This window comes from Equus quagga, chromosome 1 (genome assembly GCF_021613505.1).
Source record: "Equus quagga isolate Etosha38 chromosome 1, UCLA_HA_Equagga_1.0, whole genome shotgun sequence".
In the NCBI taxonomy this organism is placed as follows: Eukaryota; Metazoa; Chordata; class Mammalia; order Perissodactyla; family Equidae; genus Equus; species Equus quagga.
The window spans coordinates 125,296,943-125,313,179 of record NC_060267.1 but is presented as its reverse complement, the minus strand read 5'-3'; the positions used below and the strand labels follow the sequence as shown (position 1 = coordinate 125,313,179).

General features: G+C 39.9%; 1 protein-coding gene across 1 annotated transcript in view; it reads right to left on the bottom strand.

The window, feature by feature from the left end:
• Window positions 1-16,237, bottom strand: part of CADPS (calcium dependent secretion activator) — a 433,248-nt gene that overhangs the window by 225,913 nt on the left and 191,098 nt on the right. The window contains exons 5-6 of the mRNA XM_046679760.1: window positions 9,474-9,707; window positions 5,175-5,296 (exon numbers count right to left, since the gene is read on the bottom strand). Coding sequence (XP_046535716.1) covers window positions 5,175-5,296; window positions 9,474-9,707 — 356 coding nt within the window. The remainder of the gene's footprint in view (window positions 1-5,174; window positions 5,297-9,473; window positions 9,708-16,237) is intronic.

Genomic DNA, 16,237 nt, shown 5'->3' with positions numbered 1-16,237 from the left:
GGTTTCCTTACATCAATTTTCCCAAATAAAAGTAATTTGTATACCATCTTCCCAATCTTTGCCATTTCCACATACCAACACAAGATACTTTCATGATTATTTTTTTATCATATCTAGGTACCACCTGTGCTATTTTATTTAAATTAATTCACTTTTTAAATGTTAATATATTTCTTTAATAAAGGAAGACTTATGTCACTGCTATAAAAGACAAGGCAGCACCACCAGCCATGAATGGAAGGTGACACGAAGTACAACATGCTATTATCTTATATATTTATTTGTTCATTTATTCTTGGCCCATGTGCTTTACTAAAACATACACTCCATGAGGCCAAGCCTTGATCCACGTTATTCACGGCTGTAGCCCAAGCTCTGGTTGGACCCACGTAGAACATTCCATGTACACTTGTCGAGGGAACACAAGTGCCACCCTACATATCATTCACTTACATCTAAATTTCAAAGGAACCATTCAGGAAAGATATTCTGCTTTCTTTTAAACCATTCCAAAGGCCAGTACACAGAAAACGTTTTGGTTAAATGAGATCTAAACAATGCTATTAAATTCTAAGTGCAGGCTCTGAGACTGAGGCCTGTGGAAGTGTTGCAAATTTACTAGAACCAAATCAAAACATTCTCCTTGACTTGATCAGAAGAACTGAAAATGAATGGAAAAGAAATAACTTCCTTATTACATGATTTGATGTTATTCGATGTTATGTCTTGGTAACATCGAACATGATCTCTGTTATCAGCAGAAGTAAGAGTGCCATCCTTTGAAAATCACTGCCTCAGGGCAAGAAAAATCTTCTGCTCTATTTCAAAGGAGGTGGAAAAATATATCTGGGTTCTTGAATCCACAAAGTATTTCCCTTCTTCATTCCCATGCCTGTCTGAGATTGCTCGCCTAAAAACACGATTTTGGTAACTTCTGCCTCAGCATCCCCATTGGTTTTCCACCAGAGGCAGAAACAATGTGCTGCAAATGAGAGTAATATTTTTTTAATAAATATATATCTTGAAAACTTTTGATCACATGTTCTTCTGGCTTTCCACCTTAAAAACCCAGGAGAGGAGGACAGTAGAATTGAAAGGATATATAGTCTGCTTGAAAATAACCAATGGGTACCAAAGAGATTGATAAAATAAAGGATGAGTGGGGGCTACACACACTCTCTCTCTCACACACACACACACAACTTTTCCCAACCACAAAGTATATTTAACTCATGAACATGGCATTCCTATATTACGCACCTGATCCATATTATGTACCATGCTGGGAAAGACCCTGGTTGTAAGCAAGTGATGGAATTGATGAAGGAGGTGAGGGAGAGCTTGGAACCTCCATTACTAGGTTTGGATAATGTAGATCAGCATTTCCAGTGAACGCTAATAAGTGTTAGTTGAAATAACTTTAGGAAACTCATGGATAAACAAAGCTTAACAGGTTTATTACTGTCAGAAATCATCAAAGCCTTTAAAATGCCAATGTATACTGTGAATAACTTGGAAAGAGATGCAATGTCTTCCATTTCCCAAGCTTACTTGACCATGGTACCACTCTCCCTGTCTTTCTTTTTCTTAGAGTATTCCACACATTAAAGTTCCGAAAACACACTCTTCGACAAACAGGGTTATGTAATGTACTCCTGAATTTGTGACTGTACTTGCAAAAAAAAAAGAGAGACAAAAGCTAAATTCCCTGTAGACACAAGATAGGATAAAATGTTAGTGTTCCAGTTACTGGGTGAAATGCTTGGTAGCAGCAACAATAGAATTTATGAATAATAAATAAAATAAGCATGAGTGGAATTTTGGTTTTAGAATATATAATAAAGTATGGGCATCAGCTGGCTGTAAGATTAGTCAAAGACAAGATTCAGAAGGTGAACAGGGCAGAAAAATGGCCAATCTTTTCAGACGACGAAGTGGAGTTATCAGGACAGATGAAAGATAACCCCAAAAAGGACACTTTTTGGGATAATCAAAATCAAGCAAAGATGACAGCTGGAGATTAGCAATGGGCAAAATTGTAAGTAGAAGAGGAGAGGAAAGGAGAAGAAATATAAGCTTCAAAGAAAAGAAAATGATGGAGAGGATTCCGAGTAAGTCCAAACTAGGAAGAGAGGAAGAAAATGGACCTGCATCAACAGGCTCATTCATCCTACCAGATAAAATTGGAAGCAGAGGAAAACTACCAGAACTATGACAAAGAAAGACGTAAAGAAGAGAATTGGGAAAAGAATCATAGATTTAGAAGGATGATGAGTAGAGGTTGTTAAGAAAATTTATATAGAAAGGATAAAGAAAGAGACAGAAATATGATCATTGGTAGATTTCCAACTCTGGATATATCTCTTTGGGATACTATAGAAATGGCAAATAATGGCACTTGTACCCATTCCTCTCCCATGGCAGACATTACAAGTTGATCATGGCACTATTTCCCTCTTAATGAAGATTTGGCCTCAGAATCCTTCCCAACACAGCACTCTATGTAGCCGCTACCAGCTGATTTGACTTGACCCTCGTCATGAAACTTGCATTCTTACTGTATTAAAAAAGAAAGAAACAAACCTTCTGTGGGGTTTTGGTAATACCCACTTGAAGAGGAATAAAAAAATTATACTTCTGGCTAGAAAAGCAAAATGTTTCAGTGTGTGATGTTTATTTATAGGAACATAATCATGCACATGTATGGAGAGGAGCAAATATATATGTGAAATATGAGTATTTCCAATAGGTAGACCCAAGCATTTCATATTTATTTGTAATCTGAAACCCTACTTTAAACATTCATGAGTGCATGGGAATCAGTTCATCATTTACCCTGGCAACTGAAACCTTTAAATCCAATAAAATATGAATTATGTTTTGAGTTAAAATAGCCCATATGAAACAACAGCCTGTTAGAGTAATCAGAGCTTTCTTCCTCCTTCTCCAACTTGTGATACTATTTCGGGCCCAATATCTTAAAACGTGGGCAGAGGGGCTGGCCCAGTGATGTAGTAGTTAGGTTCATGTGTTCCTCTTCAGTGGCCCGGGGGTTCATGGGTTCAGATCCCGGGTGTGGCCCTACACACCACTCATCAAGCCATGCTGTGGTAGCATCCCACAAACAAAATAGAGGAAGCCTGGCACAGATGTTAGCTCGGGGACAATCTTCCTCAAGCAAAAAAAAAAAAAAAAGAGGAAAATTCAAAAAAAAGAGGAAGAGGAAAAAAGAAGTTAGCTCAGGGCCAATCATCCTCACCAAAAAAAAAGGTTGGCAGAAACACCAAATACATGACCTACGTGACACATTTTTAAAAAGCACATATAGGTGCCTGCCCCGTGGCTGAGTGGTTAAGTTCACCCACTTTGCTCAGGTGGCCCAGGGTTTCACTGGTTCAGATCCTGGGTGTGGACCTAGCACCACTCATCAAGCCATGCTGAGGGAGCGTCCCACATACCAGAACTAGAAGGACCTACAACTAGAATATACAACTATGTACTGGGGGGCTTTGGGGAGAAGAAAAAAAATGACTGGCAACAGATATTAGCTTACGGCAAAACTTTAAAAAAATAATAGCAATAATGAAAAATAAAAAGCACATATAAGTAATCCACCATAACATAATAGCATTGATAATGATCAGGCCATGGTGCCAGTGGGGGGAAAGATTGAGACTTCATCAATGGCATTCATTTTCAGTTTGAAACTAAGTTTAAACAAAGGGAGGAAGGATGGTGTGTGACCAGTTGCGCTGGTTTCCATTTCCTCCTGCATACACTCATTAATTTCATCCAGCTTCTGAGCATCTGAGGCCTTTGCCTATTCATACAAAGAACCACTTGAAGGCATACAATGCCCTCAGATTTTCTCTCGTCTAGGAAACATTCAGTGCTTTCTTTGAACTGCTTTGTTTGAACATCCTGGTAAGTTATTAATGTTCTGCCAAACAGCTCATAATGCTCTAGGGGAGGAGAGGCAGTGAGCTGCTGTTAGGAGTTATTCTCTTTATGACTTTCTTATGAATTTACACTAATAAAAAAAGATGCTCATTAGTCTAGGCTGGCTTAATTGAGATAGAAAAGGAAGAGAGAGAGGCAGTGGGTAGGGAGGGAAGACAGCAGTGATCTTTCAAGGATCTTTGAGGCCTGAGAGTCTATTGACCTAAATGAACTAATCATCATCACTCCTGGGAAACACTGCAATAGAATCCTAACTGCTATCCTGCATCAACTCTGCCCCCTCCACTGCAGCCAGAGGGATCTTTTCAAATCACACATCTAACCATGTGTCCCCATGCTTTCTTCTCCATGGCCTAGCAAGGCCTTTCACGGTGTGGCCTCTTCCTGCCTCACTGGCAACTGATGGCATATCTTGGTCTCTGAACTGCAGCCCCACTGGCATTCTTTCAATTTCTCTTTGCTACAGGGCCTTTGCACAAGCTGACTCTGTCTGGAACGCTCTTTCCACTCCTATGCCCCTTGTTCACCTTTTATACTATTAGTCCAAATGTCTTATAACCCCTAAAGAAGGCCTACTCTGACTTAATTCCCCCTACTATCTCCTCTCAGAGTGCTCTTTCCTTCTCAGCATTTACAACTATCTGTAATTACGTTTCTGTGAGATTATTTTTCTGATGCCCCTACTCAACTGTAAGCTCTGTAGGGCTACAACAGTGACTATTTTCCTTTCTACTGTGCCACAGTAACTTGTACACACACAATGAGCATTTGACAAATATGTATTGACCTAATGAATTAGTGTATTATGTCTAATGTAACATACTGCTTTGATGATATATTCATAACTGTGGCTCATAAAGATTTTGAAAAAAATTGCTTATACTGCCAACCAAATATTATTTAGAAAATGTAATAAATTTATACAAAACTCTCCTGCACACCATATTGAAGGATGGAAGTTGTGACTCTCTAATGTGAATATATAAAGCTTCCAGAAAGGAGATTGTTTCTTTAATTTTCTTCTGTTCTCTGCTTTGAAGGAAGCCTTTTTATGGCTGCCAAATAAAAATGTAGTCAAGTCATCTTGTTTGAAAAATAAACAAGGTAAATGTCTCCTAGAACATTCTGGGGAAACCAGACCTTTAACTTGGAGTTCGCCAAAATGGAGCCGAGAGAACAACCTTCTGGAAGATCAACTGAGAAACACAACTTACGTTGGTTTAGAAGCCTCGGCCTGGTCAGTCTGTAGTTTCTCTCCTCCTTCCACCTCCATGGTGCAGTATACAATGCGATTTGGAGCCAAAGATTTGAGGCCTTGGACTTCCATGATCACCACCTAGAAACAGAATCACACACAGTAGAGGTTACTGCTAAAGCCCATGGGCAGCATCACCCAGAGGAAAATACAGACATGAGAAGAAGTTACAAAAAACGCCAACACGTGTCTGATGGCTTCTATCAGGTTTCTCCGAGTCACGCTGGGGTCAGTCTAGCATGAAGATGTAATTCTTCACAGTGTAGCTTATTGCCTCCCAGATGGAAAGACAAGGCTCACTAATTCAGATGCTCATAGGGGCCAGACAGGTAATGGGCTACTCTTTTCTGCTTTAGACACATGGAGTCATTTTTCATTTCCATGAAGAAATAGGTTTTCTCCTATTTCTTCAAAAACAGTTCAGCTTTTAATTCAGCACTTGGCAGAGACATAGTTCCATGAATTCACTTTTCTCTTTACAATAAGATAAGTGATAAAGCAAGCGCTAAGTTAAAGGGCAAGTAGCATTCAGCATTAGAGTCAGAGATGCAATAGGGAGTAGTGGGGACTGTGGCAAACTGGAAAGCACATGCTCCATCTAAAGGGAGCAGTTGTTATTCAGTTGCAGCCCATTGTTGCCTTGTCTTTCCCTGGTCCAGAGTTGCCAGATGCTCTAATTTTTTCCTACCAGAAAATGGAAATCTGGTTCAGAAACAAAGTCAGAAATCTGATTTTGAAATTTTGACAATAATCCAAAAAGCAAGGAATAAAATACACAAACTTTGTGCAGGCCAACATTGTTGTGTCAAAACAAAAACATGTCTGCAGCTGCATATACTCTGTTCTAGACTGAGAGAAAAGGCTTATGTCTTGATGGACCTGGTATTTTACAATACCTGGCACTTCCCACCAGTACACTTAAACTCCATTCAATCACCTGCTGTTCTCATATTCAGTGGTATGCCCTGTCACTTACAAGATCAAGGGGGTGGGGAGGGGAGGGCAGAGTTATAATTTAAAATTCTGAAACAAATGATCTACATTGCGATCTACAGTGAGCAATGTATATAAAAATAATCACTCAATTGTACTCCAAAAGAAGTAATGACATTCCACAAGGAGAAGGATGTGAGTGTGCAAAAACTGATGTAAACTTCTGTAATGGGCTTGATTCAAGGAAATACAACAGGGCTGGCATTGAGCCTGGATTCACAAGTCACAGTTTTGCTGCTGGATAGCCCAGTGGTTCTCAAACCTAGTGGGAATCAGAATCATCTGGAGGCCTTGTTAAACCAGGGACTCCTGGACTCCACCCTGAGTTCCTGATAAGTAGGTCTGGGGTGGGGTCCCAAACTTTTCATTTCTAACAACTTCCTCAGTAATGCTGATGTTGATGGTGGTAATCCGGGAGCTTTGAGAACCGTTGTACTACTCAAATGACGTTGGGCAAATGACTTGACCTTGAAGTCACTTGACTTTTCTTTCAAGTCTCCTCTGCCTTGGTTTCCTCATCTGTAAAGTGGGGACAATGATATATGTGTCCTCTCTCTCTCTCTGAGGCTGTTGTGTGAGGATTAAATGAGAGGATCTATGTAATTGAAAAATTTTACACTGAGAAGAACCACACAAATGAAAAGAAACAGGAGGCACATGAAAAAGAGCACAATTTTGGAATTTAAATGATCTGAGTTCAAATCCTGAATCTGCATCTTCACTAGCTGTGTAACATTTGCAAGTTTCTTAACCTCTCTGAAGCTTTATTTCTGTATCTGCAAATTCCTCAAAAGACTGTTGTGAGGATTTGCTGAATTAGTGATGGCAAAGCAGGCATAATGGCATTCTACAAACACCTGTTGCTCTTTATCAGACCACTATCCCTGCCTAAGGCCACGCCCCTGGGCATCCTGGACCTTGGTCCTCTTGCAGCGTTAACTGCTCCTGGTGTCCCTTCCAGTAATGCAATTCTATAATTACATAAAATATGTCTGTACCAACCTGCAAATTCAAACCCCAGTCTGCTTAGATGAAATGACACAGTCCTCTTTCTCTGTCTTCTTGCCCATCCCCCTATGTTTTCCCAAACACATTCACAAATAGAGGCACAATGATTTTTGCTGGCAGGTTTAGTATGATGTGCAAGTTAGTGTTATAATTAAAAAGTATTTGGAAACCCTAGGTCACTTCTTTCTGTACTTGTACTTACAAGTTAAAGCCTGTTTGAATCAATGTGCACATGGGAATATGGCTGGGGACTCGCCCACATCTATATTTCAGATAATCAGCTGCATAATATTGAGTACCGATAAAGAATTAGAAAATTACAGATTTAAAAGCTTCATGAAAATCAATAAACCACTTTTTTCCCCTTGCTGTAGGAAGATGAGGCAGTAGGGATAAATTGCCACTTCTAATTGGCAATAATCAAATTCAAAGACACCTAAGAAAAAGCGTTCAGTACCTCAGGTGGCAGCATTAAAAAAGAAAGAAAGAAAGGAAGTTTCTGTGAAATTACACTGATGATTTTTTCACACACCAAGTGCTCTATATTTAGTTAAATACTGCCTCTTCCAACTGCAAGATACACATTGAAAACACTGTAATGTGTCTATCTCAGTCCAAACTGAGCACAGTAAAATAAATTACCTGCAGTTAATTCACAGCAAGCCTTAATGATGTTCTAGAAAATTAATTTAGTCTTTACAAATTCTAATTAAATTTACAGAAATTTTATCTATTCTCTTGGTCTCCCCACATCTAGAGTCATCTTAAAATCCTTGTGGGGTTTTGAGCTTTAATAAGTTATGAATGGTTCTCAAACTTAGTGTAAGAAGTACCAGGGTAGCTCATTAAAATGCACCTTCCAGGGCTGCATGGCTCCTAGAGATTCTTTTTTTTTCTGACAACTTTATTGAGGCATATTTTACATATCATGTAATTAACCCATTTCAGGTGTACAATGCCGTGATTTTAGTAAATTTACTATGTTGTGTGACTATCATCATAAATTAGTTTTAGGATATTTTAATCTCCTCCAGCAAGGTTCCTCATGTCTATTTCTATCCCCTGCCCTAGGCAATGCTAATCTACTTTCTGTTTCTGGATATTTGTCTTTTCTGTACATTTCATATAAATGGAATCAAACAATATGTGGTCTCTTGTGTCTGGCTTCTTTCAAGAAGCATAAAGTTTTTGAGGTTCATGTAAATCAAAGCATGTGTCAGTGGTCTGTTCCACTTCATTGCTGGATAGTAGTCTCTCATATGGATGTACCACATTTTGCCTATCCATTCATCAGTTGATAGACATTTAGATTGTCTCCATTTTTGGCTATTATGAATAATGTTACTATAAACATTTGTGAGCAAGTCTTTGTGAGGACATGTGTTTTCATTTTTCTTGGGTAGATATCTAAGAGTGGAGTTGCTGCAACATATGGTAGTTTTATGTTTAACTTCTTAACAAACCACCAAACTATTTTCCAAAGTGACTGCACCATTTTAATCCCTACCGCTAATGATTTGAGTCAATAGGTCTGGGTGGTACAGGAATCTGCATACTAAACCAGCGTTCCAGGTAATCCTAATGTAGCTAGATCAGAACCCTTCTTTAGATTATATGTATAAAAACAAACACTTGAATAGAAGTTACAGAGAAATTTATTGACGTGTTGAGCCTTCTGCCACAATTCTGGCCTAAATGAGTTCTTTCTTTGTGTTCTTCCCACCAAGTGGTGGACTGAAATGGTAAGATCATGTAGACTCATGGTGGCTGCCATAATGGACCAGGTGAAGGCAGAGCAAAACACCTGACAAAGAAGAGACTGAACTAAAAAAGTCTTCCCCACCAGAAGGGGCTCTCTACCGTATAGCCAACAGGAGAGATGATGGGTAAGAAAATTTGCAACTCACCATGAAACGATGCTAGATTGTTTCTCTCATCACTGTAATACAGGTTGCCAAAATGTAAACTTTCTAAATTGCATAAGGTCTTTACAAAATCCTTGAGCACAGCTTGAAGACAGGGAAAATAATGCAAGATTAAATTTAGTAGGTGGTTCTTAAGACTGCATTTCCTTAAAAAAGTATGGGCTCCTGGAGATGGGAATCACTTGCTGATTAGCTGACCTATGCTTAACAAGCTGTTATTTTAATAACTGCTCCTGGAGTGCAAGGAGGAAAACAAGCTGATTGTGATGCATCTAATCACCCATGTCCTGCTTGCTGTGCTAGAAAACTTTCAAGAGTTGAGAGCTTTTTACCTCCAAGGAGAAAGACAGCACGACATCTGACTTGGAGAGCTGGTTCTCGCTCTCCTCACCCATGTCGATGATGGAAGCATTGTGGCTGCGTTTGAGTTTCTGCAGCTTGAACTCGCCACCTTTGGACACGGGCATGCTCTCCAAGTTGGCCATGAGTAGGTTGACAGATGACTTCAGCTCCTCAATGTACATGTTTTCCATTTCTTTGGATACAAACTTGGGAAATTTGCGTTCCTGGTAAAGGAAAAGAAAAGTATGAGCAGAGGAGTAAACAGAGACCTAATTTACATAGAAAGTTTTTGTCTTGCAGCCCGGAGTTACGATAACTATTGAAATTTGTCCATAAATTGTGGCATTGTGCTAGAAAAATGTTCAGTCTAGTTGAGTAGACAGCTGCCTGAATTCTAGTTATTTACATTCTCCAACAGGTAAGAAACACATACATAAACATATAGTAAGAAAGAGTCAAGTGTTTTATTATAGTTATATTTTTTCCCAGTTTTCTCCAGCAAATTTGATTTGTGGAAAGAAAAATGGGGTGATATTTTTCAAATCTTGTTTCAGTTGGAGCAGTTCTTCTTTTTAGCAAAATGCAGTCAGTTGTCTTTAAGTTATGGAGACAGAAAGACATCCTATTTCTGGATCTCTATAGAGATTTTCTCACATGAATAATTCAAAAGGAGCTCATTTGAGATGTTTCAAACATAGCTCATGGCTATTTCTAAAAAGAATAGTTACTGTTTTCAAGAAAAATTGAAAACGTTAATAAAGCAATGAAAACATGATTAAAATTCTTTAGAAAAGAAGATAAAGCAGTTCAGTGTTAGAACTGACCTCTCTTCTTTTCCTTCCTTGCCTATGCTTTCAGTTATAATGGCAACATGCTTTGGCCATGCTCTTTGTTTCTTCATATCTCTAAGTTGACCAAGTGCCTTGAATATACTTTGGATCAGTTACCACCTCAAAGAATCATTTCCCACTTGAAACATGAATTTGCCCTCCCCAGTCCCATTCCGTATATGATCACATGAGGAGCAAGTCAAATAAATCAGTTTGATTTTTTTGCAAGTGACAGGAAAATTCAACTTGAACTGGCTTAAACAATGAAGGAATTTATTGGTTTGAAAATATCCTGGGGTAGATCCAGCTTCAGGTAAGGCTGGAATCAGGATACATATGATATCACCACAACTGAGTTTTTCCTCCAAATTTTGTTTGGGTTTCTCTGGGTTTACTCTATGCTCAGCCTGGCTCCCTTTAATGTCACAAAAAGATTGCTAAAGATCTGCACTTCACAATATCACATCACACTATCTAAAGGAAGAGTGAACATCCTTTTGTAATGCCCACAGAAGAGGGAGAGTCTTTTCTTTCACAATTCTCACCCAAAGTCAGACTAATGTACATACCCTGAATGAATTTCTATGGCCAATTATAATATGCTGTGCCGAATTGCTTAGGCATGGTTTATGTTCTCCCTCCATGTGGCTGGGACTAGAACTCTACCTCGATCACTTGGAACATGAATTGGTTTGCCAATTCTGAGTAGCAAAAAATAAAATGTCTAGTACATGGGCACCTGACTTAAAGTCAATCAACTAATTCTATTAAGTGGCCAACAATCAACTGGAGTTTAATCTCTCAAACAACTTAACTGAGAGATATTGAGATTGCAGTCAGTGGTGGAGCTTAAACAATAAGATCATATAGGCTCATGGGTGGTTGCCATATTGGACCAGGTGAAAGCAGAGTAAGAAACTTGACAAAGAAGAGAAAGAGGTAGAGAGATAGAGAGAGGGAAGGAGGGAGATAGAGACAGAGAGAGGGAGGAAAAGAGGGAGAGAAGAGAAGAGGAGAGAAGAGGCTATCTGTATTCACAAAAAGGAGCTTTGCCTTTTATTGGTTTTTGAATCCCCACAAAGCCTAGTTATTCCTCCTGCATTTTGGATTTTTGAGATTCTCTTATTTTCCTTTCAACAATTCCCCCCTACCCACTGGTTAGCTACAAAGGTTTTTCTTCCTTGCCACCACAGAAACTTCACTGAGATTCCAATAGTGGATCCTCTCTATAGGGCTTGGAGATACCTTTGTGCTATGCCAGCCTTCTTCCTACCTGGGGTCCATCAGAAGTGTTCCCCTTTCCGCCTGCCACCCTCTGTAACTCTCTGCCATCTTGTCATCTTCCACTTTTTACCTTAAAACTTTACTTCCCTAGGTTGAGTCCCCTGATTGAACTTTCTCGCAATACCTAGCTCAACTTCTTGGTAACATTTATTATAATTAATGAAACAATCGTGAAATTTATTTGTTTAATGTCTGTCTTTCCTGCTGGGCCACAAGATAGGACTATACCTATCTTGAAACCCCTGCTGAATTCTTGTTATCTAGTATAATGTTTGGCACATAGTAATTGTTCAATACATATGAGTTGAGTGAAGGAATGGATGGCTTGCCAAAATGTCCGTATTAAATATCAACACAGCTAAAACTTGCTGTGAGGAGGAGGTGGAGAGATGATGAATTAAGTTCTGGAAGAACACTGAGATTCTGCTTTTCCATGTAAATGAATAAGGGGGTCTGAAATCCACTCAGCAACCTTAGAGAACCGGTTCCTTCTGGCACCTCTTGGTATAATCATTTCCTGCTTTAACACTGGGCTCAGCCCACTGCGTGGTGCTTTCTAAACATATTGTGGGTGAATGTGAGAGGAGAAGCAGGATGGATGCCTCTGAAATGAGAGGATAGATTGATGAGCTTGACAGGAGCTAGTAATGATTTAAAGCAAGAGTTTTATTTCTTCAAAACTCTTGCATAGTGGGCTTGCTTTTTATCATTCTTAGACTCAATCGGGGACAATTGTGAGCCTCAGAAACTTGGGCATCCTTTATGAAAAAGGCCATGGAGATGTAAGGACTTGGCTGCTGGGCCACCATCACTTAGGAAACATTTACTGCCAACCAATACTGTGCCTGCAGTAGTGGTAGGCATGGGTGGATCATGATTAAAGGATGTGTACTGTTCTCCTGGAGCTAACAGTTAGTGAGGAGAACAATCTATAAAGAAACATCAAGGTAGTCACTGTAATGGAAGTATATGGGATGTGGACTCTTCCTGAGAGAATCAGCCTGCCTTTTCTGAGGAGGTGATCCTTGTGCTGAGACTCTGATGGATGAGGAAAAGTTTGCCACCAGGCTGAGTTGGCTAAGACAGGGCTACCACTGTTTTCTCCTTTCCATGGAAAATGTAACAGGTAACCATGCATCCAAGAAGGTCTATATAACTGTATGCAGTCACAAAATATTTCCCCATCTCCTTTGGGACGTGGCCCTTCTCAGGAGTGAAGAGAAGAATGAAGCAGGTTAATTCATGGTCAAAGAGTGGTCCCCAAGGCCATGTTAAAGGCTGCCAAGCAGCATAGGTTACATACTAACAGCCTGAAGGCCGTTACACTAACCTATTTCTTTCCTCCTCATGTTGGGGCCCAAACCTCACAACTACATAGGATTCTTGGGGAGCTGGGGAAGTGGTAAATCTGATTTTTATTGGCAGCTGCCGGCCTTGCAGTTGCCACGGAGTTGGAGAGAAAAACCATCATGTCCGTCAAGTGGGTTCTTTCCTGCTAATCAGCCTTGAGAGATTCTGCCATTAAGTGCAGTCCCTTTTATCATGCCATCTTTGGAACTCACATGGGGCCTGTAACTCCACAGTCCTGAAGTTTTGGAAGAAGACCCGGTGGTTACAGACAATACCACTCTGGCCCAGAGTTAGCATCCACCCAACTTTATACAGCAGAATACTGGAAAAATCCAAAGAACGATCACCCCTCCCGGAACTCGGACAGTTCCTAATGACACCATAAAAAGAGGCTCATAAAACTGAAGTCTGCAAGAGAAAACAAGGCCATCTTTCTGCCCTGAGTATTTAAGCCTTGAGAAGAAATACCATTCTGTCAATCTAGGCTGAAGTTCTTGAGGGGAGTTTTCAGCAGCAGACCCATTACAAACACATTTCAAAGCTGCAGTTGTGCCAAAATAAGGAAAATGTAGTCGTCCATCTCAATTGTTACTTTCCTAGGCATAAAGGTAAATTAGCCTTGACAAAAGGATGGTTTATTCACATTACTTTATGAAAGACATAGCATCCGGGTGGACAAAGTCTTCCAAAGAAAATCTCCACTGGCCATTTATTTTTGTTTTGGGCTGATAAGAATCCTCATGGGGATGGCCTCCCAAGGACAATTCCTACCAGGGTTATTTATGCTTGGCCACATTGAGGGATGTTTGGAACATCTTGAAAAATAACATTTGAAAGTCCTAACAGCTCTGTTAGCCATTTACTTTTCTTCTTTGTCTTTGCATGTTTACCCACAGAGGATGAGGTGGGTATGCACATAAAAGCTGATAAGGATACTCCCACTCAGAGAGAGGATCTAGACCCCAAAGGCTCAAATGACATACTGGTGGATGATCAGAAGGAAGGATGTGGCAGCAGGACACTTTCTAGACATGGCGTTCACTGACAGTACTGTGCCTATTCAATACAATCTTTCAAATACTTCCTGGGCTCCTATCATGTGTCAGATGGCATGGTTGTCACTGAGGATGAGCCACTCAAGTGAGTGGCAATGGTATGGAGTCGGGGGAATGCCAGAAAGGAACCAGTTAGATACCATGTGACACATGAAGTAACAGAGGCAGGCGCAGACTACAAAGGGGTACCAAGGAACCTTATCCAGTCCACATTAGTGAAACAGACTCGACTCTGAATCCTGGTCTGCCACTTGCTAGTTGTGTGAGTTTAGACAGGTGTCTTCACCTGTCTGAATTTTGGTTTCCATGTTTGAAATGGGGATAATAAACCTCATAGAGTTATTGTGATGAGTAAGAGATAATAACAAATGTTAATACTTTTTGACCATTGACTATCTATATACTATGTATATGTATACAAACATATATGTATACAGATACATATATCATATACATATACACATACATATATACACATACACACAAGCATATACACATATCCATATCCATATATATCAGGCACCATGCTACCACCACCACCACTAACAATGACAATAATAGTAATGATGATGGTGACTATAGTAGAGATCATGATGCTAGTTGGCATTTATGAATGTTAACTGTGTATTGGGCATTAAGCTAAGCAGTTTACGTGCTGTACCTCATTTAATCCTTCCAAAAACCTATTGAGACTAGTGCTGTTATTTATTCCCATTTTCTGGAGGAAAATGAGGCATAAAAGCTAAATCAATAATTAGTAGAATTGAGTTTGAAACCTAAGCCCGCATTCTTAGCTACCATATGATAGGGCAGAACTATCTGGCCCCAAATGGCAATCAACAGAGCCAAGGTTAACCCTATGGGGCCTCTCCACATGGTGCACCCTCTGGGCATTACTTCATCTCACAGTGTTCAGCAGAGGGCTATAGTCCTCCATAGCAGTGGCTGTTCCACGAGGACTGCGTGATGGTGGGTGTGGGAGAAAGTGTAGGGAGTGATGGGGGAAAAGAAAGAAAGAAGGTCTTGGGAGTAATTTGTCAAAATCAGCATCACAAAAGGCATTTTGGGCACAGGTGTTATAGTTTCCTGGATTGGCTTCTTTACTCAAACCCATTTTTAACTGGCTTGGTCTTACTTCCTCAGCTTTTATGAATTAGATGGACTTCCCTTGGCTTAAATGAACTTCAGACGACCTCCTTGGCATTTAGACTTTCCCTTGAATTCAGATTTCCCTGGGTTCTGAGCTACCTGACAAAGGCCAGAGTCAGGGAGATGCTCACTACACATATTCCTTCAGGCAAAAAATTGAACTGAACTCTGCTGTGTGCCTGGACACTGTGCTATTTCACGATGCAGGGTGGATGCCAAGTACAATAAAATTAATTTGTAAGCTAGGGGTCGTAGCATTCTCTGGTAGAAGAGGACTCCATTTTTGTCTGATTTTTGGCAATGTATGGAACAGGACTTTTCCATCAGGGAAATATTTGGATATTATGTCTCTCCTGGGGCATATTCTCATCAATGTTTGCAATAGGACCATGGAATGACATGGTAATTTTGCTCTGCAGGCAATAGAGGTCTAAATGGCAACTCCACATTTAAATGATAGCTTGAAAAACCAATGGTGTTTCGCTTCCAGACAGACCTCTGCCACTAATACTGCAAAAGCTGTAATATTTGTCTTATATAATTAGCTCAAGAATTTTTGAATTTTACCCCAAAACGTGGCCAAAAGAATTGGCAAATATCACAGCAGCACTAATGCCACAATCTGCCTGCTTAAGCTCTAATGTCAACTTCTGATCGCACAATTTAAATAACTTAGACTTAATTCCTGGGTGAAATTTGGGGACACTTTAATATCAACATGACAGGATTTGGGAAATGTTTGAACATGGATAAAGAAGTCTTTTCTACCAGATTTTTAAAAATGCATTCAGATCTCTTCATGGAACTTTTAAGGCAGCATGTCTGATGTTCACAGTGAGAGCTCGTGCAGCCGTCTGTGTTTGATGATTCATGGATGTTGGGGTGATTGAATTGATAGGTTACAGTATAGGGTTGCAGGTAGAAGAGATCTGCCTTTTACTTGTCTCCTTTCTCCCCCAGGAAGAAAGGACAAACATACGCCTTTCATAAGCATGTGCTAATGAGAATGCTGCTGGAAGAACCACCAGGGTCCCTATAACCTCTTTTCCAGAGTCCAAGGGAATCAAAGTGGAAAGGATTCAGAAT